The 27993-nt window shown below is 40.6% G+C and overlaps 1 protein-coding gene across 2 annotated transcripts in view; it reads right to left on the bottom strand.

Moving 5' to 3' along the window:
• Window positions 1–12843: 12843 nt before the first annotated feature.
• Window positions 12844–27993, bottom strand: part of gpr158a (G protein-coupled receptor 158a) — a 106174-nt gene continuing 91024 nt past the window's right edge. Inside the window, exons 8-12 of one of the 2 annotated variants that reach the window (XM_049565301.1) lie at window positions 26507–26645; window positions 21449–21554; window positions 19532–19678; window positions 19346–19429; window positions 12844–18909 (exon numbers count right to left, since the gene is read on the bottom strand). In XM_049565301.1, coding sequence (XP_049421258.1) covers window positions 17029–18909; window positions 19346–19429; window positions 19532–19678; window positions 21449–21554; window positions 26507–26645 — 2357 coding nt within the window. In that variant the 3' untranslated portion in view covers window positions 12844–17028. The remainder of the gene's footprint in view (window positions 18910–19345; window positions 19430–19531; window positions 19679–21448; window positions 21555–26506; window positions 26646–27993) is intronic. The other variant, XM_049565302.1, reaches the window with a different exon arrangement.

The following is a 27993-nucleotide window of genomic DNA, read 5'->3' as shown; positions in this document are numbered from 1 at the left end:
ATCAGCAGTTCAGGCTGGTGGTGGTGGTGTAATGGTGTGGGAGATATTTTCTTGGCACACTTTGGGCCCCTTAGTACCAACTGAGCATGGTTTAAACACCACAGCCTACCTGAGTATTGTTGCTGACCGTGTCCATCCCTTTATGACCACAGTGTACCCATCTTCTGATGGCTACTTCCAGCAGGATAATGCACCATGTCACAAAGCTCAAATCATCTCAAACTGGTTTCTTGAACATGACAATGAGTTCACTGTACTCCAGTGGCCTCCACAGTCACCAGATCTCATTATAACAGAGCACCTTTGGGATGTGGTGGAACGGGAGATACATCTGCAGCAACTGTGTGATGCTATCATGTCAATATGGACCAACGTCTCTGAGGAATGTTTCCAGCACCTTGTTGAATCTATGACACCAAGAACCAAAGGCCATTCTGAAGGTAAAATGGGTCCAACCTGGTACTAGCAAGGTGTACACATTGGTCTATAGACAAATTTTCTCTTATTCTTGTTCTGAACTTTGAAGTTAAATCTGAAGTGGAGGGCAAAATTCCAACCTCATCTTCCAGCCATTTTATTTTCCTTTTTTCTCTGTTCCCTCACTTTCTTCCTTTGTTGTCTTTTCTTCTCTTTCCGTTATTTTCCTAATAGCATCGAGAAGGAGGGTCCCTTAAGTTGCGTTCAGACCCTTGGGAGGAAGTAAACAAAACTGACAGATTAAACACATGCTCAGTCACAAAACAGATATAGAGCGACACTGAAAGACACAAACACACACACACACACACACACACACACAGGCCTATACTCGGACAAAAACACAAACATGCTGTACGTTCACGGCTGGAGTGTGTCCATGTGTGTGTGTATCAGTAAATGTGTTTTGTCTTCCAAATGGCAGAGATAGTATATCGTCTGACAGGAGTTTTCTCAAAGCAACGAGGCTCCTCTCAGCACATGTGGCTGAAGGGCTTCCCTAATTGGGAGAGGTGTCATCAGGCTCCGGCAGTTAATCACAACAATGTGAGGAGAGAGCTGCAGCTGAGGAGGATTCACCATTTGGGGGAAAGGCTCTCATTTTTCCTGTGTTTGCACATCAGGAGCAGAGAAGTCACATTTCACGTCTGGGAGGACTGTAATTGACACTGAGTCCAAATAATTTTAATCAGTACTGTCTGCAGCTCCAGATAATGACCGTAGAGCTGTATCCTACAGGACTGTGCGTCTTTGTCACTGGTATCATTTGACTTGGGCAAGCAGTTTAGATATAATTTGGCTCATCAATATCTAATGAGCACTGGTTGTAGAGGAGGAGCCCGGTGATTTATGACATCTCAGATTTCAGTAACACTAATAACATCATCGATTGCCAATATTTGAGGAGTTCATCTCCAAAAATACTGCACATTGGTCTGGGTCGAAGCCATTACCCACAGTTAGTCAGTCAATATCAGAGAGGAGCCAAAACTGGTCTCATCCCGTCAACCCGGCGGATAAATTGCCTATTAGCCTTTTGAGTTTATGATAATTTTGTGCAATCAATCATGATGTAAGAACAGGTGCCAAACGGAGGCTCATCTTATTTTAGAATTACAAAAACGTCCTTAATTGTATTCATAAGGAGTCTATTTCTGTGAGATGAGTAGGAGTAGTGCTATTATTAGTATTTGCATAAGGCTGCATCTGCTTTCATAATCCATTAATCCATCCATTTTTCATTTTTTAATCCTTTTTTATTATTATATACTTAATAAAATGTGAGAAAACAATGACACATTCTCACCACTATTAACCAGAGCCCAGTGTGTCCCAACTGATACCCCATTTCCACAATGATCTGCATTTAATTAATCATTCTGTTTATGCACTCGCCTTTGTTGTCATGTCAGACCCTGTTGTTTTTCTCCCACCCACCACTCGTCCTCAGAGTGTTCCTACCTCCTTAAGTCACCAGATCCTCCACACCTGACACCAACAGCACACACCTACCACCTTACCCACTGGACTTTTCACCATGGTAGTTTACAGTTTAGCTGTTACACATGAAGACGTATTCAGATTGATTTTTTGTTCGATCAACTGTCCACAACCCCAGGATATTCAGCTTGCAATGGAAATTGTCACAAATTGCTTGGGTGCGGTGGATCTCTTTAAAATTTCGTAGACTTTGTCATTGGCATTCTCTTGTTTACAGAGCTATTATTGGCCTGCTTCCAACATATTTATGTGCGTAGGCCTACATTAAGCAAAAAATTAAAAAATGTGTATGCTCTCTGTTCACAGAACATGTTTTTATTGTCTATACCAAGGGTACCTACAGAGTTTGGCAAGCAAACATTTATGTATGCAGCTCCTTATATGTGGAATCCTCTGCAGAAGGACTTACAGTTGCACTCATTGGTTTCTCTCAGCTGTATTTTATGAAGTGACTTTTGCTCTTTTGGGCATAAAAAAATAAAATCTGAATCCTGTTAGGTCAAGGGTCAACAACCTTTACTATTAAAAGAACCACTATTGGCCAAAAAAAGAAAGAAAAGATCTCTTGAGCCGCAAGTCATGTTTGAATAAAGGTAACAGCCTATGAAGTCTAAATTAGCCCATCAGCATTATGAATAGGTCTAAATGAGCATTCATTAATATGATTTACTACAAAATGGCTACTCTATAGTTAGGCTATTTATACCTCTTTAGTACTTTAACTTTGCAGCATTGGTGGTGAAAGCAAATGAATCTGTCCACACTACTAAAGCCTCTATTTTCCTTCAAGACTCTTCTTTTGTTGGATTTGGAATCCATAGCTAGCCTTGCTAGAGAGACCCCAGGCTAGCTACCGCTACTGAAGATCAGCAAAATTTAGAGAAGAAGGTACCAGGTCGTAGATGTATGATGCAACAGTTGCAACATTAAAACATTTTTTAATTAGATGTACAGGCTGCACATATTTACAGTTGTGGAATGCAATAATCACCTCAGGCCTACAACAATGACAAATCAAAATCTGAATATTAAAAAAATAACTGTTATTCATTTCCATATAATGTTATGTCAAAGCCACAGGGAGCCAATGGAGAGGGGCTCAAAGAGCTCCGGAGCTGAAGGTTGCCGTCCCCTGTGTTAGGCCAACTAAAATAATATGAGGCATTCAGTATCTGAATTTGGTCCCAGCCAGGCATTGTGGAGAAGGCTTTGGAATAGCATTCATACTTACAGAAAGTGTAGTTAAAGGGATAGTTCACCCCCAAATCAAAAATGTGAGCTGCAGAGCGTTGGAGATATCGGCCATAGAGATGTCTGTCTTCTCTCTTCACTCTGGAACTAGATGGCACTCGGCTTGTGGTGCTCAAAGTATCAAAAATACATTTGAAAAAAAAAACTCAACAGCAATGTCTCTTTTCAGAAATCGTGACCCAGTTACTCAAGATAATAACTGACCTTGTTGTGAGCAGTTTCATGTTGGAACTATTTTCTTTCTACCAAACTACACCCACCAACCATATCACTGAGCTGAACGAAGCATGCATCAGGATGCAGCATGCAACAGTCCATAGGGATCTTGTCAAGACTAAAACTCTTAATCGGGTCAAAGAAACCAACAGTTCAACAGAATATGATGTCACACCAATTGCTGAACATAATTTATTTCACATTATTTCTCTGTTAAGTAGTTCTCTATTCAGATTAAGGGCATGAAAAGCGGGTGATGTTTTAACCTCTTAATCCAAATAATAGCCTTTTTGTTGTGTTTTAGGACTTTAAACAACACATTTCAGAAGATACTGATCCTTTGGAAAAAGTCTTAAAAGGTCCAGAAGTTGTGAAAAAAAGGAGTGAATGTCAGTTCAGCTTTTAGTCCTGGATGAAGTCAGTTGCATGTTTTTGGATGTTTTCACATGACATGAATTTGATAGTCCTCCACAGATGCGTCAGTATGTGCTAATAGCTGATCTGCCTACATTAAACATCAGCAGAGTGACGCCAGTTTCAAGGCTCTGATGAGCTATAGTTCCAGTTATTCATCTCTGCAGCTGTCAGATGAGGACATTTTTTGACGTGGGGCAAAGAATTACTCACTGGACGACCTATTCATGCGTAAGTAATTGAACCATGAGTACCTGGACGGTGAATTGCAAATACATAAATGTGTTAATGTGTGCATTGTGGATAATGTTCCAGCTGTGGAGGTGGTAGTGGTGGCGGAGGAGCGTAACAGAGGCTCTCTGTGAGTCATGTATGCTCACATCACCAGGGGCTCCTCTAATGATGAAGCCACCATTGAGGCAGGGAAAGCGTGTGTAGGAGTCCAGACCAGAGAGTGGCTTCAGAGGATGGAGGAACGGGACCTTGTGGGTGGCTCTCTGCCTACTGGCTGAGGTCAAACATTACAAGACTAGGTGTTGCAATACATTGAGCATCACAGGAGGCTACGCTTTCTCAAAACCAAGACTTTTTTTTAACCAGTTCTGGTTGTGCAAGACGGATCATTTAAAGGGGACCTGTTATGCTCATTTTCAGGTTCATGCTTGTATTTTGTATGTTTACAAGCTTTATTGTAAAAAAACCCAACAACTTTATTTTCCTCAAACTGTCTGTGCTTGAACACCTGTATTCACTGTCTGTTGGAAACGCTCCATTGTAGCGCCTGTCTCTTTAAGCCTCCAGTCTTTCATAACTCAGTGTCTCTGCACCTTTATTGCAGCCAGGGAATGACTGTAATAAAGTATAGCAGCATTTTCTACCTGAAAAAATAAATAAATATATAAATAAATAATTAATAAATAATAAAGGTTTCTAAACCCCAGACTTCACAACTGGACATGTTCCAGCAGGAATATGATCTAAAATCAGGGAGAGATTATCAATATCAGCAACCAAGATTACATGTTTCCCTGAAATTAGCATATACAGTACAGGCCAAAAGTTTGGACACACCTCCTCATTCAATGCGTTTTCTTTATTTTCATGACTATTTACATTGTAGATTCTCACTGAAGGCATCAAAACCACCCTTTGCTCTGATTACTGCTTTGCACACTCTTGGCATTCTCTCCATGAGCTTCAAGAGGCAGTCACCTGAAATGGTTTCCACTTCACAGGTGTGCCTTATCAGGGTTAATTAGTGGAATTTCTTGCTTTATCAATGGGGTTGGGACCATCAGTTGTGTTGTGCAGAAGTCAGGTTAATACACAGCCGACAGCCCTATTGGACAACTCTTAAAATTCATATTATGGCAAGAACCAATCAGCTAACTAAAGAAAAACGAGTGGCCATCATTACTTTAAGAAATGAAGGTCAGTCAGTCCGGAAAATTGCAAAAACTTTAAATATGTCCCCAAGTGGAGTCGCAAAAACCATCAAGTGCTACAACGAAACTGGCACACATGAGGACCGACCCAGGAAAGGAAGACCAAGAGTCACCTCTGCTTCTGAGGATAAGTTCATCCGAGTCACCAGCCTCAGAAATCGCAAGTTAACAGCAGCTCAGATCAGAGACCAGATGAATGCCACACAGAGTTCTAGCAGCAGACCCATCTCTAGAACAACTGTTAAGAGGAGACTGCGCGAATCAGGCCTTCATGGTCAAATAGCTGCTAGGAAACCACTGCTAAGGAGAGGCAACAAGCAGAAGAGATTTGTTTGGGCCAAGAAACACAAGGAATGGACATTAGACCAGTGGAAATCTGTGCTTTGGTCTGATGAGTCCAAATTTGAGATCTTTGGTTCCAACCGCCGTGTCTTTGTGAGACGCAGAAAAGGTGAACGGATGGATTCCACATGCCTGGTTCCCACTGTGAGGCATGGAGGAGGAGGTGTGATGGTGTGGGGGTGTTTTGCTGGTGACACTGTTGGGGATTTATTCAAAATTGAAGGCACACTGAACCAGCATGGCTACCACAGCATCCTGCAGCGACATGCCATCCCATCCGGTTTGCGTTTAGTTGGACCATCATTTATTTTTCAACAGGACAATGACCTCAAACACACCTCCAGGCTGTGTAAGGGCTATTTGACCAAGAAGGAGAGTGATGGAGTGCTGCGGCAGATGACCTGGCCTCCACAGTCACCGGACCTGAACCCAATCGAGATGGTTTGGGGTGAGCTGGACTGCAGAGTGAAGGCAAAGGGGCCAACAAGTGCTAAACACCTCTGGGAACTCCTTCAAGACTGTTGGAAAACCATTTCAGGTGACTACCTCTTGAAGCTCATGGAGAGAATGCCAAGAGTGTGCAAAGCAGTAATCAGAGCAAAGGGTGGCTATTTTGAAGAAACTAGAATATAAAACATGTTTTCAGTTATTTCACCTTTTTTTGTTAAGTACATAACTCCACATGTGTTCATTCATAGTTTTGATGCCTTCAGTGAGAATCTACAATGTAAATAGTCATGAAAATAAAGAAAACGCATTGAATGAGAAGGTGTGTCCAAACTTTTGGCCTGTACTGTACATATGGTAGAAAATAAGAGAAAGCATAATAGGTCCCCTTTAAAGCATCAGTTTACTCCAAGGTAAAAAAAAAAACAACAAAAAAAAAAACAAGAACAAAACATGTATGACAAACTAAACTCAAATGTCCATTTACAGGTACAGGAAGTGATTGCAAAATTAAAACTTTTGTGTAAGACAAACTTTATGCTTTCACGGGGCGTTGGTGGCTTAGTGGTAGAGCAGGCACCTCATTTATAAGGCTGTTGCCGCAGCAGCCTGGGTTTGACTCCAGCCTGTGGCCCTTTGCTGCATGTCACTCCCTCTCTCTCTCTCCCTTTCACACTTAACTGTCCTATCAATTAAAGGCAAAATGGCCCAAAAAATATCTTAAAACAAACATACCAAAAAAAAAAACCTTAATGCTTTCAGGGTATTCAAGTATTTGGGGTCGTCAGGTACAACACCTCTATACTTCTAATTATGTTGTACAGTGTGTGTTTTTCTACACGTGTATGTCTCCCACCAGGTGCACCCACACACACAACCCTTATGTGTGAGTCATGAATCCACCACGACACATGACATGTCCTTGTATCCTACCACCACCACCACCACCACCAAGTCCCGCCAGACCGCCCCTGCATCCCAAAGACAGATGAGTCATTCATGGAGCATGCTGGCTTGTGCCAAAGTGATCAGCTTCCTCTCATCTCCTGTCTGTCCTCCTCCCCACCGCCGTCCATCTCTACCCACATGGCCCTGCCGCAAAAAGCTGTGATTCATGCACCGATCACCGTCTAAGGTTTAAAAATATGTCCTGCCATGCTAGAGTATGTGTCCTGCTGTACTGAAAAGACGCCAAAGAGACACACAAATGTCAATTGTCATAAAGCACCTCGGAAGATCCAGAGTTACAGGGAATGTTGGATGTGTCTTTTGCAGGAGGTGGTTGTTCTCTCACTGAGATATCACTGGAACAAAGAGATGGTTTCTGTCTTTTGAACTTTTCTGTTATTAAAATGTTTTATCTGGTTTTTGAGAAGGGCGCTTAGTAGAAATATTGCATATAATACTACCAGTTACAGTCCATCTGCAGGCTCCAGTAGCAAGGGAGGGTCTGGTTTCAGTGTACGTTGACTCTGTGGTTTCTGGGTGAAGGAGACCTTGAGTCTCCTTCAAGTAAGCACTGCTTTTATGGGATTAAAGACATCCTGAACACAGGTTGTTTTCATCGAGTGAAATTTCAAACTGAGGCATCAGCCCAGTCGCCAGAAGAAAATATTGGCATAGTACATTTCTGCAAACTGTAATATGTATTTGTACTTAACATACATACCATATCAACATTTGTAAAGTAACATAGTTCTGATTACATGTCTATGTACTGAGTGTCTTATCAGGAAGTGTATGGCCTGACACTACGGCAAGATGGCTGCCAAGCTGCAGCACACTGCTTGAGACCCTATGACAAACTGGTTTTTGTGTCTAAACATAACCACATGTTAACCACGGGGTTGTCACCACATAAAACTGACAATCTAAACATAAAGAAACATAAAGTTTCAACATATTTGCTACATATGAAACATTTGAATGTGACTTATCTGTGGTTTGCAGAAACGTGCAATGCCAACATGTATTCTGGCGATTGGGTTGCAAGCACATATTGGATCGACTGAATATATCTACTAGCAGCAAGGTAGCAGTGTGGTCATACACACTCTTGAATCCATACAAAGACTAATTTGGAAATGTTAATTTTGAATCGCATGTTTTGCTTACCTTAGAAAGAGCTGGTTATCTGCAGACGGAGTGGGTCCTCTTCCACAGAGTCCACCATGTTGCACTGCCATGTTTCTACAGTAGCCCAGAATGGACAAATAAGACACTGACTCTAGATAGGGCTGTTTACCTTGTCCTGTCGTTCTCCTACATGCTTGGCACACGGGAGACATTTGAGTTGGTTGCAACCTGCAACCTCACAGCCTCTAAATCCTACAATCTAGACAGGGGTAAGCAACCTGTACTATCAAAAGAGCCAGCTTTGAACAAAAAAAACCTGCCTGGAGCTGCAAAACATTTTTAAGCCTTATAATGATAGTAACAGTAAGTCTAAATTCGCAAATCAACATTACTCATAGGTGTAAAAGAGCATTTATTAATATGTTTTACCACAAGGTGGCCACTCTACTTTATGAGCAAAATATCTTTAAAATATTTAAAGGGGCAAAAAGCGAAATCATTTCACCGCTAGGTTTTCTGTTGTGCACTGCCTGTAGACCAAAACAAAGTGTGTCATGAGCCACACCTCCCTCTACCTCTGCTCTCCACCCCCACCCCTACTCCCCTGTCTAAACTTAGTTTAGCAGTGAGCGATGTCTTTCACTCACTCTCGGTCTCTGCTGTGTTTAGCTATTTCCCTGCCTACTTCAATGATGATGGTACCTGTAATAAATATAATATATTTGCTGAGATGGAGGCGAGGCTCAGTGACTAGAGGAGCTGGTAGAAGCGCTCAATAGCTGTAAGTTACTCCAGTAGCCGGTGGCAGCTCACTCGGCTAGAGCCATTGCCGGATCCAGGCTAGTGCTAACACCGGGAGCTAACGCTAACGTTCCTACTCTTCTCCATGAGTGAGAGGGATGTTTTAGCCTGGCTGCATTTTACAGTGCTAATTGCAAATGTTAGCTGGGCTGCCGGGCTACTTACCTAACACAACCATAATGCCTGACCCATTGCTGGGACCGAGCCGCTAATAACTCGAGCTCTGGACATTAACCCATGCTACGACTGTAACATTAAATTTAATTGAATCGACATAGCGACATGTGCTTAACGTTATTGTAACACTAATTAAAACAGACATTTGACTTTATGTTGTTACTTAACGTTACCTGTCTAGAAGAAGAAGAAGAGCTAGCTTCGAGTAGATTGTAGCCCCTTTAGCTCTTGCAGTGCTCTCCACCTTGGAAATGCAAGGCCAATGTTAATCCGGGTTCTGTCCCTTTCTTTATCCGACAACTTCTTTGCCAACAACCGTTGTTTCATAACAGGTAATGTCAGATCCTGGTTGTCTTCAGGTGGACATTTTGTTCTGCTCTCTGCCATTTCATTTTGAAAATACGCGCTGCCATTGCTCACTGGCTGTGGCCTTTTATAGGGAGGGAGGGCCAAGGGCTCCGAGAGGAGGGAGGGAGGCGATTCACATGAACATACATGAACGCGCAGCTGGACCGGCTTGTAAACAAGGGGCTGGAGATCAACACAGAGAGAAGGTGTGTGAGGTCATGCTATACTCCAGATGAAATTACACCTCTAGTTCTTTACATAGCGATTTTTTAATTCCTTCAATCTAGAAATGATAAATTTCTGCTTATTGCCCCTTTAAAAAAAATTCCTTGCCATTGTTTATCTGTATTTAAATGAACTCATAAGAGTATGGTCTAGACTTGCTCTATTTGAACAGTGTCCTGAGATAACTTTTGTTATGATTCAATGTTATATAAATAAAAATTTACTTTATCTTTAACTCAACTTTAAATGTTCCATATTTATATTTTATGTTGCTGGGAAAACATATGATTTGAAACCCAAGTTTTAGGGTTATTGATAACACACAGATAGGGGAAAATATATATATGTCTTTTAAGCTGCTAAATGCTCCACTATGGTCACCAGTTAATCTCTCACTGTGTCTGTCTGCTGTGTCTTGGTGCTGAGCAGTTAATGTACAGCGAGTTTTGAGAGCAAATACAAGTGATAATTCTCTGCAGGATCATCATTACAAGCGACCTTTCATATTTGACATTTCATACGTTGTTATCATGAAAATATCTATTATTTAAATGATACACGTACTCCATATTCGTGGAATGACTGCCATCTCACTGTAATGAATATCAAATGGAACATCAGTATCTCCACGTAACAGGTTATTTCTCATAGTTATCTGTTTTCTTCTCTGATGTTTCTCTGTTTTAGTTCCCTGCAGCAACCTGTATTGATCTTCTATTTATTAGAATGGCTCTGAAAGTGCTCTTGTAAACAGGAATCAATGCTAACATGTTTGCTTTACACAATACCCTTGCAATGTTACTTGGCTGCATCACTGCCATATTCATAGAACACATGAGTCCTGGTGACAGCGTAGACACCGTCAGTTGCATGTATTGCTAATGATGCTGAATTTTTGGGGCTGAAAAAGTATTAATAGAGCAAGAGATGTTTTTCCCTTTGGCTCGGGGAATATATAATTTCAGCTCGGCCAATAATTATTTTGGGATTGGAAAATAGCAGCGCTCAGTTTTTCTGCAGGGGTCTGGAGTCAGCGTTTGATAGCATCTTGTATCTCTCACTTCCTGCAGAGCCTCCATTGATCTCCGTCCAAAAGACCACATCAAGCCATAAAAGCATTTCAGGACAGTCGCCAAGATGCGCATATCCTAAAGTGGTTATGATGCATGAGGCTTTTAAAGGCCACGGTTTCTCCCAACTGCATGTCTACATGAGGAATAAGCAAACAAACCTGAGACAAGGATGATTACTAAGCACAAATGCATCATGGATCGTGTCTTGTAGAAACTTCCTGCGGGATTAGAAGTAGTTGTAGGAACAGAGACTCTGCTTCAAGGTTCTCAGCAAGCACATTTTCAGTTTGAAATGCAAATCATAACACAGCTTGAACCGCAGTAAAAACATCCAGAAGCACACTTCATTTTCATATAAATATTTATTGCAGAGGAGGTATCTTTTATGTACATGCTATCACAATATAACACAATATAAATCTACCAAATATTCCCATATATTGATGCTATAAGCTTGTCATAGAGCAATAGTTATAACAAGCACATAATACAGTGGTTTAGGGACAGTATCACTCACTATACAACTTGTAACAGTCCATAAAAGATCAATTTTTTTTCTTTTTTGTTCTATCAAGGGCAGTGAAACATCGGTCCTATTATTTATTTATTTTTTTCTTGAATTCATGCAGAAGCCACAAGAGCAAGATTTACGACGTTACAGCATTGAATAGTAGTAGTAGCAATAGTAGTAGTTGTGTTTGTTGTCGGGTGACTTGGTTTGGTCACAAGAGAAGAGAAGTCAGGTTGAAATGAAAGCAGCTAGCCAACAGAACGCACCATGGAAAGTAAAGATCCGACTGGTGGACAAAGAGCTACGGGACACCGTGTCACCTATGTCGAGATGGATACAAGAACAATGGGCTCCATTTGGGATTCAGACCTTCACTGATTCATTGATGATACGGCTAAAATACAATGATCATCTGCGGAGAAACAGACACCGGTTATGTATACACAAGTTAGTACACACACAGCTATGGACTGACTGAACTGAGGGATGCTACAGCAAGCACACTACCTGAAATTATGCAAATTAAACAATGACGTAGATTGAACCGAGCACGTGACGTCTTTCATAGTGTAATGGTGGGATATTGCATTGTTATTTTCTGCTCTAAGACAGTATGACTGTAATCGAAATCTCATGGGTCCACTGTGTAAATAAACAAAACATTCTCAATTCCAACTCGTCAAATACTGACGCTTGGTCAGTGGTCGTACACGTCAAACTCTGCAACATGTTCTTATCCCATCTCGTCAAATACCACTGCTTTGTCAGTCGACCTTTGCATCTAAATATGACACGTTGGGAAGTTCATGGATGGTGTGTCAATTCACACTTGTGTAATACATCTTCTTATTTCAAAATACACTTCTGTTTTAACAGGAAATGTTCAGTTTCTGCTCGTTGCATACATAGTCTGGTTCTCAATAAACTTACTATCTTAGTGAAACACCTTGATTTTGGTATTGTTCTTTAAGGTTAGGCAAGAAATGCACATGGTCAGGTTACAAAAAACGATGGTTTGGCTTTAAATTCACACAGGAAATGAACAGCAGACTCCCACGTGAATGTCTGGAATTTGTTGACCCGCCAGCCCTGTGCCGACTTTCTCGTCTTTATTCTTCGGTAGTTGCTCAGAGCTTAAAAAAATGCAGCCACCCAGTGTTTCACGCTGCTACTAAAGGATGCCTCTGTGAGTCACTATCTGACGCTGAGGGCCACTGACCAAGTGTTGCTGTTTGATGAGTTTGGAGTGAAATGGGGTTGAAATAAATACATGCCTGAATAAATTAAGTATCAACACTAGCTTGTCATAATATATTGCTTGTTATGGTTCTATTTTTTCTAACAAATGGACTGAACTTCAGCGAAATCAAACTTGTTTCAGAGCATATGAGCTCGGGATTTCAAAATAATCATCATGAAATAAACAGTTAAAATAACTTTCCTGTGAGGACAAAGCAAGCAGCTCATTTTAAAAACATACAGCATATTATTTATCACCCAGGGCAGTAAGTTCCAGTGCGGCAGTGGTTCCAAAGTCACTTTAAAAAAAGAAATAAAAGAAAGGAAAGGGTTTCTGAAATGTCGTTGTCTGACCAGGGGTCCAGTGGTATGATCCTGCATTCACTACCACAATGCATGTGATGGATGACGCCTAACATGAGGTTCATAAATATCACATAGATCCATCATATCATTTACAATCAATCAATGCACGTCAACAGTTCTTGTCTTTCCTAAAGGAGCTCATAAAACAGAGGCGATGACAAATCTCGTGCTGTGGGGCAAACACTCCATGCTTGAAATATTTCAGACAAGCCCCCAGCAGGTTAGTGGTGGAGATCATTTCTCAGAGATATAAGACATAGCATCTAAATCATTTTTATAGAGAGGCTAGCTGTAGAATTAAACACAATCGGACAAGGAAGGCTACAAATATTTGTCACTGGATTATTTTGATCCAAAGAAATTTAGCACTTGTACTGCGTTTAATCAAATAGGACTTTGTGAAATTCTCACTGACAAGCACTGACATTTAGTAAGGACTCCTACAGAGATTTGGATATTGAGGAATTTGACAGCAATTATAGATAATTACAATCAGTGACAACATTCAGTGATACCATGTAATTCTCACAAGATACCGTAGATGCTATATTGATACATAGTTTTCCTCACCACTGCAGTTATTGTCAGGTGTTTTAACAGTTTAAATGTACGTGGGAGATTTCTCTTTTTTTCACTTGGATACTGGATGATGAATATTTAGACATTTTGATACAAAACATCGAACAAATCAAATCCCTCGAAAGGTTTAGTCAGATTATTATTGATAACCACATTGTGAAGCCTAATTATCAAATGATCATCTTAATTAATCAATGGGGCATTAGCCTGCTTGTGTTAAAGGGTAACTTTACTATTTATCAACCACGACCCTATTTTCCCATGTGTCTTAGTGATTTATGGAGCCAACAATTTTTGAAACAGGTCCAGTGTTAAGAGACAGAGCTGCAGCAGGCAGCCACCAAACAGGCTGCAATGAAACCAGTCCACTCTGCATTTGCACCTCATCACTTTGTGTCCGCTAAAAGTGCTTGTTTTTGTCATTGACAGGCTCAGATTGTTAGAAGTTTCTGACAACATTATGGAAATGGTCCCTAAAGAGGCAGACCTTTCTTTACCTCATATAACGCCTAATAGAACCACCCTTATAGAACATTTTAAGGCTATCCATGGAATTATTTGAATAGAGAAATTAAATCTCGCCAGGTGATTATAAATGAATGTTACACTCCACCAACCTACATGAAACATAGACATGTCATATATCTTTATAAACCTGAGGTTTCTAACTATCTATTTATGAGGATTTCAATGTGTTTTCATTCATTTACAAGTAAGTCATCACCATTTGAAAGCCAAACACGGAACCTGTTCAAATGGGCGTCAAATGTCGTCTTTAACAAGAAACTTTGTCTCTGTGAGGATCCTTTCCATAACGTTGTCAGACACTTAGAATCACAATCTGAGCCTGTCAGTGGCAAAAACAGGCACCTTTACTGAACGCACATTGACAGTGTCAACATGCCCCAGGTGGTTATTTTACAGCCTGTTTCAGTTGCTGCTGGACCAATTTTAAAAACTGTTGTTCCCAGTAGTCACTTAGACACAAAAACGGGAAAATAAGCTACAGGTTCAAAAATAACAAAGTTTCCCTTTAAACTGGGAAGAACATGTCTTACGCTATTTGTGAACTTTCAATAAAGAAACGTACAGAAAAAATGGCAGTATAGTGCTTACACTCTGATATTTCAAATATGAAAGGATACTACTGCTGTATATTGGTGCTATAGTAATATTATCATATCTAAATATTACAGGATAGCTCTGCTTTAAATGAACTTGGGTTTTTATTTTTGGTGTAATGACCACTGTTTCTATTCGTTATAACAACATTGTACTCACCAATGTAAACAAAGTAATTAAGTCTGACAAGACAGGAAACACAACTGGGCATGTGATTAGACAGGTTTAGCCAAATCAGAGCAATTATTATTTCACGTTAAAATATGTGAGTGAGTGCACCTAAAAGGTCAAGGATCATCTAAGACTGGTTCTAGGTCTCTAAATCGTCACCTGCTGTATTTCTTCAATTTATTACATAATTAATGACATCTGGTCTTGTGGTAACTGATGGCTGTTTCCCTCCATTGGAAAAACAATCAACCAGTTAGAGCTTTTTAGATTATTTCAGGGCCGTCCAAACCAAGAATGATAACTATGACAATAACTACAAACGTATAGTTTTACAAATTGTTCTAAGTCAACTGAATGGTGAAGTCCACACCACAATTATCGCTCTTCAGTGTGGATGCTAATATTGTTGTTGCTGTTGTAGTTATCGTTCTTGGTATGGACAGCCCTTAATAACAGCAGTGTCATCTTTATATGTAAGTGCCGTAAAAGGCTTAGTAGATTAGATTTAGCTATTCCTAAATAGGAATAGCTAAATCTGAAAATAAATAAATGGCCACAAAAATGGCCGCGGGTGAGATCAAGGCAGGTTGTAGTATCCGACTTACAGGTACAACAATTATTATACGGTTATCGAAGACCCGAGGTTGACCAACGGCTGACAGTCAGCTTGGTGTGTCAGGGCCTCACAGGACCACTATGTCAAGGCGAAACAGTAAGTATGGTAGGTCAAAGGTAAAATGATACATTTTATACTGTATGTATATCCATCTGACTACTTATGTTTCTTCATTCCAGGTCCCAGCAAGTACAACGTTGTTATTACCAATTGGAATAATTTCCAAAACTTAGAAAATAAGACCCAAGTTATAATTAAGCGATACTATCCTTTAAGCATCAGCTTCTATCTGTTCTCTGTCTGAAAATTAAATCATTACCTGCTCACCTTTTTTTTTAGTTTGGGTGTTTGAGACAGTGGGAGTGTAAGGACAGAGAGCGCTGCCAGGACTTGATGATGTACAGAATTACATTTTCACTTTAAATTCATGATATTGTGTCCACAGACACACACACACTTGGTGCAAGCCAACACAAAGACCCATGCTGGATTTATAAAGAAAGCTGGTGCAAATTATTTCCTCAGTATTCCCCCAGTACTTATCTATTCCTACTTTTTACAGTGTACATATGAGCCATTTTGTCACACATTCATGTTAATGCTGCTCTCATATAATCGTCACCACCCTGAATGAGCTTCTGGAAATATGAAAGCAGGAAAAGGAGAAAAGAAACATCATTATATATTTGTCAACACATTAACTGTTTTAGTTGACAAACCGGTAGGATCCAACTACTCTCGATACCTGGCTGTGCATGCTGTTTATATAATTCACCGTCACAAAAGTGCTGAAGGAGAAGCCACTTGCTTCACTTCAGACTGATACAAGACAATGCTAGTAAGTTAGGCACATACAGTACATCTCTGCAGACCTGGAAGCATTTTAATCTGCCGAGAACTACAATTAAATAGATCTAAACAAAAACATGTCTAAGTTTGGTCGGCGTGTGATATCCTGTGTGGAATCATGCCGTGAAGTTGAAAATAAGAAGACAAAATGTACAAGAGGAACAGAGTCTGTCCTCAGTTCTTAATTTATGGAGTTGGCTAAAGTGCTATAGACTGATATCCTCACTGAGTCCTTCTCGCTGTGCCAAGAGTTGGACACAAACTAATAAATTAACTTTACCGCCTTAAAACCAACATCCCTCTTTGCAAAATGTTCCCTTTTTCTTTGGCTTTCACTTTTGCTGTTTTGTACATCAACCTTACTTTTCTCTACAAATCCTTTTCTCATGTCATATCCATTAACTGATGATGTTTATAGACAAAAAGAACTATGTAAGAATTTATGACTGAGTACAGAATACATGATAAATGCAGATTTTCCAACATTGCTCGTGAAGTGAAAAGGCTGAATCAAAAGTTGCATAATTAGTCTAAGATTTATCTTCAGGATCTTCCTGTAATAATCTGGAATGCTCGTCATGACTTTGTTTTGTTTTTTTGTACATTTTACTTATTTTCAAAATAGGTAAAACAGGAACAAAACCTCGGAAAGGAAGGCAACTTGTGGAACTTGATCAACTTTTCTTCCAAGTCACCGTACTAATAGTAAATATTTAACGATTTCAAAGTGAAAAAAAGTATACATCAATAACTATAATTTCAGTGGTCCGTTAAGGTTGAGTGTCATGCCTTCTTGCTCGATGTGCTATCCTCAAAGTCCCAGGGACAAACATCTGCCTTTTTGGCAGCACTCGGAGCTCCGCCTTTAGGATTTGGACTGCTCTGTTTCACTACTGAAGCACTTTTGTCTGTACCTTTTTTATCTGATGTATCCTCAAAATCCCACGGACAGACTTCAGCCGGCTTTACTTTGGCTGCTCCCACATTCGCGCTTTTCCTTTTTTCTACCACTGGCACTTCCTGATGACTCTCTACATCCCACGGGCATACCTCAGCCATTTTTTGCTGGCTCACGTGTTTCTCTGAAGATTTACTCTTGTCTTTCGCTTTTGTTCTACTTTTCTCATCATCAGCGTCTTTTGATTTCTCTTTCTCAACTGTTCTTGTGGAAGGGGTATCCTTCTTGTTTGATGGGGATTCCTTGGTTTTGGGTGCTCGAGAGGGACTAGGTGTCCTCTCAGAATTTGGAGACACGGCAGTGCTTTCGAAGTCCCAGGGACAGACATCAGCTTTTGAAGGTGGTGGCTGGAGTGAGCCTCCTGCTTTGGATGGATCTGAAAGGGTACTCCTCCCTCTCCCATCCACAGGAGAGGGGCTTTTTCTTTGTGATGTCATATCCAGTGATCGAGCTGTCTCTGTTGTCTTTTGAGCCTCTTCAAAGTCCCATGGACAAACATCCATCCGGTTCGTTTTGGAGCTCTCTGTTGTAGAATGTGGCTGCTGTGTCTTAGCAGGTTTGCTAGCCTGACTGTTTGTTTGTTGCTTGGATCCTTCCACTTGACTGCCTTGACTTTCACCTCCATCCTCCCACGGACATACCTCTGCTCGTACAGCGGTTGACCTCTGTAGCTCCTTTGAATGCCTTCTACTCGACGGAGGATGATCAGAAGCTTTCTGCTTCTGCTGATGAGATTTGCCTCCCTTGGTGCTACCCCCATGAACCGTCGTGGTTTCCTTTGGTGCAATAGATACATGCTTTTGGACCTTGTTTTCAGACGGAGTTGGGAGATCCTCCACCTCCCAGGGACACACTTCAGAGAGATCATAGAGGTCTTTTCCCTTGACTGGATCAGAGCAGATTGTAGGCTGGCTACCGCTCACCGGCTGTTTCATGATCTTGCCTGCTGCCGCAGTCTGTTTGTACTCAACAGACTGACTGATAATCATTTTGGGTTGGCACTCGTTTTCCGGGTCTGCATTGGCCTTTGTGTCTTTGCTCTTTGGCTGACTCTTCTTATTGCTGTCCTCCGTGCTCTGGGTCTTTCCTGTCAAGCCCAAAGTCTTCTCTTTGGCACTGGCAATGACACTGAGGGACTTCTGCAGCATAGAGGCTCTGGGGTGAATTGGTTTCTTGTCTGCAGTGAGGTTATGGGCACTGGCTGACTTACACACCAAAGGAACTGATTCCGTAGATTCACTGGGGGCACTTATATTCTCACTGGACTTCTTCTTGACCAGCTTTTTGCCCATAAGTGTATCCAGGAGAGAGCCTTCAGCTGGGGTCACCTCCATCTTGTCTGTCGCTGAGCTGTTGGAGTCCTCACTCTGGTCACGGACGTGGTCGTAGCTGCTGTGAGACTTCTTGAGGGAGAAAACCTTGTTCTTTAGAGTCTCCTCCTTCGCTGGCTTTCCTGGGTGAGCTGGATCGAAAGGGTTCTTCTTCAGCATACAAATGCTGTTACGGTTGCTCCCATGTTCTCCGCCCTCCTTATCTTCACGGCTGCATTGCCGGTGCACCGATTCTGGAATCTCAGTGATGCGCCTCATCAGCGAGCGACCCAGCCCTTTCTTGGAGCTCCGCTTCTTCTGAAGATGAGGGTTGTTAGCCAGCATCTTCTTCCTCTTGTAAATCTCCAGCTGGGAGTAGAGTTTCTTCAGCTCCTCCTACATTTTCAGAAAAGAATCAAGGGGAAAGACAGAAGCAAAGTTGCCTGTTTAGAGCAAAGAATCAAATTTAGTTTTGCTTAAAAAAAGGGATTTCTAATTAAAACACTGTTACAAAAAAAGCAGACATTCTACTGCACAGAGAACATGCAGTACAGGTTCATGACACGTGACTACAAACGGTTGATAAAAGATGCACTACGGAATATAACATGCGTGCTGAAAAAAAGCAAAGACAGGACAGTCTTGAACAGCATCAAATAAGGAGTGTGTTTTAATGTTAGGTCTGAAACAGCCTCGAAGCTCAGGTCTTTAATTTACTTCTGTCTCTATGCCCATCCAATACAATGAATGTCCTCTGGTAAATAGGCTTTCCCAAATATTTTGGTAGAGAGACTTCTTCAGCTCTAACAGACAAACAGAAATCTCTGCTCACGTTGGTACGTTTTTCCCAAAGACTGTCGCAAGACCTTACGCCACAGCCATTAATAGAACTGAGATGGCCCATTTCGTCTGGTGTCTGAAATAAAAAACTGCCATGGCTCAGTATTTTTGGACGATTTAAAAAGATATGACCAGGTTATACAATAGAGAATAAAGAGTTAAAGGAAACACTGCTCACCCGAATGTCCTCAGGGTCCAGACTGTGTTCGCTCCATGCTGATGTGATGCTGCTATTAAGATAGGATCCAGAGCGACCCATGTCCAGCTCGTCCTCATAGGCCTCAGAGGCTATATCATCTCTCATGTGGGTGCCAGCAAACAGGAACTGGTGGAGGAGCATATAGGAAAACAAAATTTCTTGAGAAAAAAGGTGAACGGTAAATAATAATACTTATGACTTTCTAATCATCAACAAACAAATCTCATGAAACATCAAAGCCATCAATGTTTTCCCTCCTGACTCTCACCCCAAAGCCCAATGTTTCCTACTGAAGATTTAAATCTTGAAAAACATGTCATTCATTTTTAAAAAGGCTAAATTATTTCCTAAAACAGCTGGGCACTGTAGTGCATCTGTTTGGAACTGCTCATGAATACACATTTGGTGCTTTAGTTAGTATTTACAGCAGCAGGATGGTGTATGTGGGCTTGGCTTAAAGGGACAGTTCAACCTAAAATAATAGATATTTTCCCACTTACCTGCAGTGCTGTTCATCAGTCTAGCTTGTTCTAATGTGAGTTGCTAAGTGCTGGATATATTGGCCATAAAGATGTCTGCCTTCTCTCCAGTATAATGTAACAAGATGGCGTAACACACGTATCACTGCGCAGAAAGAAGCATGCATCTTCTTCTAGCTCACCTAGCATCAGGAGGACGCCATTATTGTTTACATCTTTCGCTGCTGTGAGCAGGAACCTCTTGTCCATGAGTAGATGCACACTTCCTTCTGCATTGTGATATGATTAGCAGGTGTAACTCAGTAGAAAGAAAATAGTTCCTACATGAAACTGCTCACAACGAGGTCTGCTATTATCTTCAGTAAATGGATCACGATTTCTGGAAAGAGACATTGCTGTTTAGTTGTTTTTTTTTGTCATTTACTTTTTATTGAGTTTTCATTTAAGGTATTCATACAAATGAAAAGAGACACACCCCAACAAGGAGGGGGAGAAAACAATAAACTAAACAACATAAGAACAAACATCCTGGGGAGGATCTGGAGGGTCTGAGTTTTGTATATCTGGCATTGTACTTAAATGTTCGTGTGCACTTATATCTTTTGTTTCTTAGAATTACATTTTACATTCTCAAGTCTACATTCAAGAGAGAGAGAGGGGGAAGGAACAGCAAAATGGAATTAAAATGAATTTACATATTCACAAGTCAGGCCTTATAGTTGACACATGAGCAAGCCATTGCTGTTTAGTTTTTTTTAAATGTATTTTTTTGTCTCTTTGAGCACCACAAGCAGAGTGTATTCTAGTTCAATTATACTGTAGAAAAGGCAGACATCTCTGCAGCTGATATCTCCAATACTATGCAACTCACACCAAAACATTCTAGACTGATAAAGAGCACTACAGGTAATATGAAAAATATGTATTTTTGATTTTGGGGTGAACTGTCCCTTTAAAACTAACTACAGTTGCCACGTTCATTGTAATGCGGAAACGTGTCATCCAGCAATGGATGAAAGTTGATGATGAAAGTTTTTGGATAACAATGGACCCAGAAGACAGATGACACAGAGGACTATGTATCATTGGATTTATACACATTACCTACTAGGACCAGTTTATTGCTGTTTTTCATGGGATTTGTTGACAATAAGCAAAATGTATAATATTGACAGCCTTTAATTTATGTCACACTCTCAAAAGCAGGTGACAAGAGGCTTGACAAAGAAGACATAAGCAGGAAAATGCAAAGATTAGGAAGAAATAAAAAAAGTATAGTTACAGCAATTTCTTTTAGCATTTGTTAAATTAAAGGGCTGTCCTGACGTTTTGTCAAAAAATAAAAGCATTATTTTTTCTTTAACTTTTCATTTAGGGAAGTAGAATAACACGTGAAGCATGACTTGTAATGTTTTACCTTAGGGATGAGTAGCAGACCCAGTGTTACTGTTACAGTTAAGTGGGTGTGGGTGAAGAACAGCAGCAGCATCCAGTCTGGATGGAGCTCCGGCGCAAGGGTGAACCTGTCAGGATGTAAAGACAAAACAAAGAGGAAGACAAGTCAAACTCTATCTGCAGAACACATTTAAAAACCAACTGCAGCCGACCAAAGTGCTGAACAGGCACAAAATACCACAACAAAAGAATTCAGTGGCAAACAACAATAACAACAGATGAAACAGTAAGCATAACAGAGATTGAATTGCAGCACAACAGAAGATAAAGTCAATTAAAGGTGTCAAGCTCAAATCAGAGTATGCCAACAATAGGGGTGGGTCTTCAGCAGCAACTTAAAGGTTTTATATAGGTAAGCTTTTACAGAGTTTAGGGGCTGATACTGTTTTGGTGTCTTTATCTGGGAACATCCAAAAGCATCTGATCTAGCGCTCTAACTGGAGTAGGAAGATGCAAAAATTCTGCTAAATATGGCTGCACCAGTCCTTTGAAAACCTTAGAAAACAGAGAAAGGATGGCAGAAATAGGAAAGAGAGAAATTTAGTCAAGACTACAAGAGCAGAGATATCTAGAAGTTTAGCTAATGTTTATCAGATACTTTGTTGGCTGCAGATAGCTTCACTATTACTTATTCGGACATCAGTATATATAATAATAACCCAGAGTCATTAATCAAGCTGCTCAACCTCACCATGACAGTGTGTTTTAATATCTGTGCTCACATTTTCCCTCCACTACAGTTTTGTTAATAAACGCATCCTAAACATCTTTATGATAGCGGACTGTCAAATCCAAAAGGCACACACAGTAAAAGCAGCGAAGTATGACTAAATTATGCTGCGATATTCACACACGTTGCTCAGTCTGCAGTAAACCTCTTAGATACAGATGGAGCCGGGAGAGACAGACACCAGCAGACTTAATGTGTTTTCAGCCAAAGTAGATTTATACACTGTCTGTCTAGGCGTCAATTCCACTGCCTCATATAATGTTCCACTCGGGTGATCCTTTTGCCGGCAAGGACACAATATTTTCCTCATTCTTTCAGTTGGATTCACAATAAAGGGCAGTGACCTTGATCTAGTCACAAGATTCGGCCTATTTATACATCAGACAATAAAACACAGCGCTGACTGTGCCGCAGCAGTCGGTGGAAAATGAGATAATTACTGGCAGAGACAATAGTAGTGCGAGGAGTAGCTCCAGCCTTTTATTTAAAAATGAACAAACAGGCTTTCAGACCTCATGTGCACTAAAGATATGAAGGTATGCCCTGTCAGATGCTAATTCAACCACCAGAGAGCCTCTATCCAAGCAAATGTCATCTAGCGGGCTCATTACGTTGTTGAAGTCTGCAAATGGCTAATTAACGAACAGTTACTGTGGTAATAGCTGCGAGGCATGAATGAAGGCAAAGGTCCAGCTTATGAAATGTCCCAAAGCTTTGAAGTCTTCCCTCATTCATGTTTTGTGAGGAGTTTCTGTGCAGATGAGGATTTAATAACATTGGCATGCTGTCTCCTCTCAGCCTGCAGAAACACTCCTAATCACTTGTGCCTCGACCTCCAGCTATTACACTCCCTTCGTTTTCTCTCAGCGCCCCATTCACACCTGGCTATAACCTGATCACAAACAAGGAAACCCGAGCTTTAACTGGTCACTGTGGGATCAAATAGCAGGTTCTGTGAGTAACACAAATGGATGGCGGATGCCTCTAACAAGCCCCAGTGTACGCTGTGGTCTCTGGTGGCAGCCTGTCAGAATAACTAGCCACACCAGGCAACTTTCCAATTTATTAGGGGTCTCGTTTGACCATTTTCTGCAGAAAAGCCTCACAACAAGGCTGAAGAGGCAGATTAAAGGGGTTGGCAAAGTAATCATGAGAGCCAGATGTTCAAATACCATCAAAAACTATCAGCTTTTACGTCTATGATACAAAGATTTTTTTGGTAATGGATGTTAATTTATAACTTGAGTATGGCTGCCAATAATTCAAGCTATTTATGCCATCTTGTAGAAAAAAAAAGCATAAATCATTCTGACACGGTTCATTAGTAATAATGTGATGGAGCTGAGCTCTCAATTAGGGGGACTCCAGCTAGGAAAGGCTGTGGCAGTGTCAGCTGAAACGCCTCATTTATAAACTGCGTGCTGCAGCTATTTGACATGTATACTGGAGGGAGCGGGTACTACAATAAAAAATAAATAAAAAACCTCCCAGATGAGCAGAGGGGTTGAGCCTCATGTGGGAGCCTGTATGTGATGGAAATGAGACGATCTACTGGAGGACAAATGTCAAAATGACAACAGTGAAGGGCATTCAAAGACTATGATATTAAATATGAAGGTAAATGTGGAGTATGTTGGGAATGTAAGTGACAGCATCTGCATGTTTTAGAAGACGCTTTTGATAGTAATTATGTTTGTTTTATCTTCCTTGGAGCCCCTTGATATGGGGGGGGGGCTTACTGCACCAAGCTCATAAAGATAGCGCCATGATTCGATATTTATGATATATTCTTACATAAAGTTTAAAGGGAAGGTTCACGCAAATTACACAAAATGATATATGGCATCTGGGCATACAGACATTTTTTTCTAAGATTTTAGATGTCTATCTCTGATATTCATGTCTCCACATCAATTTGTCATTTTAATCAGGCGATACATTGTGCTGCATCCGCCCACACCACGAACAAAATCCCACCACATTCTGATCATATACCACCATCATTTATTATATCATATATATCAGCTGTTTATGACATGTTTATCTCTCGGAACTTGCAGGAATCAATCAAATCTAAAAATATCCCTTTAATTTGGACTATTACTGTTAGTAAAAATAATGTCCCAAAAAGATAAAGACAAAACTTGCTGTAGTTAAATCACTTTTTTTTTTTTTTTTACAATTTATACATATCACAGCCTTTGTGTAAACATTTAATTCTTCTGTCAGTCTTTGCCCTGTAAAATCATATCCTGTGAATCAAAAAGAGCAGATTAAAAAACTTTTAAATAATGTTTTATTAATATTTATTTACAAAAACAGTTATCTTGAACAGTTCACTAATTATTTTATAGCAGCTTCATAATGATAATGATACTACTAACATCATTATTACTATAATTAATAACAGCCTGGAGTTGAAACCAGGCATTGGAAACCTGTCATAAGGGCCATTTTTGAAAAAAAATGTATTTAAAAAAAATCTGCCTTGAGCCATTAAAAAAAAGCCTTGTCATAAAGGTAACAGTATATGAAGTCTAAATTAGCCCGTAAATAGGTCTAGGTCTAATAGGTCTATGAGCTTTCATAAATATGTTTTACTACAAGGTGACAACTTTGCAGTGGGCTTTTTATGAATATTTGGTACTTTAACTTTGCAGCTTTGACAGTGAAAGTGCAAGAGCCCATGCAAATGAAACTCAGATAAATCCCTTTTTATTCAAGGTTAGAGCAGGAAAAGGCAAAACTGACGATCACATAACAAAACCAAGGATCCAAAAAGGACTGAACTGAAAACCAGGACTTAAATACAAACTAGTCTGATGAGGGGATGAAGTGCAAGTGGAGAAAAGGGCGGAGAAGCTCAGGTGGGGAGAAAAGGGTGATCATGCAGAAGAACAGGCAGGGGGCTGATCGGCCCGGGAAAACTATGGAGCAGGGAAGGACCCATGATACAGATAGAGGGCAGGTACATGGATGGGCAAATGAAGGAAAGGCAGCAGAGGAAGGGGAAAACACAGTACACAGAAACCAAAAAAAACACAATTCTCTTTTAACTGGAGTGAAAATGAAGACAGACTACAAGATATAGGCAACTTAAATGATTCTATAGTCTATTACAGATCCTCCATCTTCCTAAAAAGTCTGAAGGCATCGGGACACAGAGCAGACAGAAAGCAAATAAATCAGTCTGTGCACTATTAACTTCTCTATTTTCCTCTGAGACTTTTCCTTTTTTGGTTTAGGTATCCATAGCTAGCCTAGATAGGTAGACTCAAGACTACCCACTGTTATTGAGGTTCAGTGAAATTTAGTGGAAAAGGCATCAGGCTGTAGAGGTTTAATGCATATTTTAGTTGACGACATGTTTAAACACTTTTTTTGTTTGGTGTGTAGGCTACACATCTTTATAGTTGGAGGATTGAAGAATTACCTCAGGCCCCAACAATGAAAAATGAAAACTAACATGGTAAAAAGTAACCATTATTTATTTCCATGTATTTTTTTTGTCAAAGCCACAGGGAGCCACTGGAGAGAGGCTAAAGAGCTACATGTGGCTCCAGAGCTATAGCTTGCCCACCCCTGGTTTTAGACCCCAGGCTCCCAACTCTAGATCTCCTGGACCTACCTGTTCATATGCCACTTCTCTCTGCTGTAGCCAGCCCGTTCTCATTTTAAAGTTGTCAAATACTGCTGCTGTGTCAGTAATGTTGACGCAAGACACCTTACGCCAAAAGCCACCTTTCATGGCGGTATGATACGCAGCTAGGTGGTGTCAGTAGGCAATGACACACCACCAGTCAGCTGGCCAGCACCTGTCGTGTCAGTATGATATGCAGAAAAGTGGAGTAAGTTCATAAAGTGGCAGGACAGCAACTGTCGTGGGGTATGATATGCCATTGGACAGTGTCAGGTTAAAACACTACCAGTAATGACATAATATAAGGAGCTGGAAAGGGGCTGTGGATGGGTCCAACAAACTCTGGACTTTCACCCGGGAGCCTGGTGTTCACTTCCTGTATGAATATAGAACCAAGAACCAATGTAGATGTTTTTTTTCCTAAACCTAACCATGTGCTTTGGTTAAGGTCCCAGTGTTGAACATCAACAGCAGATGTAGAAGGATACATAGTGTGTAATATGTAGACGTGAAAGGTCACTGACAAAGCAGCAATATGTGACAACTTGGGATAAAAATGTGTTGCACACCTGAACCAGCAAAAATCACACTGTTCAGTCGACATACACCCACTCAAGGAATCCAAATGACTGGAAGGAAGGAGTTCTCACCTGATGACATAGAATATTGCTGTCAGGACAAGTTCGTTGTGAACAGCGATGGCCATGTACCGAGGCTCGTGGAACGCCGATGGCACCGTCCTCACGGCGTAACACAGATACACTGCCCACAGCAGGAAGAGAAACTCAGCTGTGAAGTGAGAATGAGAGAGAGGCAATGAGCACAATGAACACACGGGCCAAGAAATCATTTTTATGCAACGCACGAGCTTTGCAGGCCAAAAAAAGGGGACATGCACCCACCAACCAGCCACTTCACAGTTCAGTGCTCTCATGGAGCTGGTGCAAACTATTGTACAACACAGGTATACAGGAAAATGCCCTGTTTAACACAAGCTATCAGACTCATTTGTAACAGCTGTGGCTGTATTCTCTGGACAATAAATGAATTCCCTGTGCACCTCCATGGCAACCCCATGTAATGTCTCCTAGGTAGCCAACTCCACAGCAATAAACACGCTGCCTTTTTTTCCATGAAAACCTGTTGCCATTATTTTCACATTTATAGTGTCGTCTGTTGAACTGTGGGGAGTGAATCACATGTATTTCTCACAATAGGAACAACAGTGAGCATTAGATGCAATTGGCCACTCAGAGGAGTTATTTGTTAGAGTTGTGAACGGCATGTAAAGGTCAAAATATCTGAAATGAATGAAAAGAGAGAATGCTAAATAAATCCACATTTTTTTCAGGCTGTTTCGGGTATATATCTGTGTCCTAAAACCTTATATTCTTTTTTTATGTATAACAATCTGACAGAAGAATATTTCAATTGGTTTCCCATTGAAATAAACTTGTTTCAAGTATTTTCTAGAAATAGGTGGACCTTTGTTGCACGTCACACTCCTTTCTTTCTCTCTTCCTTCATGTTCTGTCTGCCTATATACTGTCAGCTTTCCAATAAAGGCAGAACGCCCAAAAAAGAAATGCTTGTCTCTATTTTGAAAAAAGACAAACTGAGGGAGGCAGATCATTTACTGCAGCTTAATACATCAGTTTTATTTCAATAATAAGAAAATGTTAGGTTTGAAAACCTCTCTGGCTGGTCTACATCCTCCTCCAGCATGACAGCATTGATTTGATTTTTAAAGCTAGTTTAAAGCAGCTGGACTGTTTATCAAAGAAGCTGTATGTGACATTCTGTGCATTAATATAGCACCAAACAGCCTGTTTGGTGCTATATTAACGCATTAACGCACTAAGCACTAATTTGTTAGATAGTATACGAACCATTGTATGAGGATATGCTGCAGCAGACAACTATTTTCGATATAAAGATATAGAAAAGTCATGGTGTCCTGAGCAGAGACTGAGGTTTCCAAGTTTCTCTGTTCTTTGTTGTGGTAGCTGGTCCCACTGCGCACGTGAGACTCTGTGTCTGTATTCCACTGGCTAGCTAATCACATCACATTCTGCACTGTGCTCATATCGCAGTTACCGCTGATTTCGGGACAGTGGCGGTGCAGAAGTTTACACAG

This window comes from Epinephelus fuscoguttatus, linkage group LG21 (assembly GCF_011397635.1).
Source record: "Epinephelus fuscoguttatus linkage group LG21, E.fuscoguttatus.final_Chr_v1".
Lineage (NCBI taxonomy): Eukaryota > Metazoa > Chordata > Actinopteri > Perciformes > Serranidae > Epinephelus > Epinephelus fuscoguttatus.
Note: the sequence above shows the minus strand (reverse complement) of the source record. Positions and strands in the feature narration are given on the sequence as shown.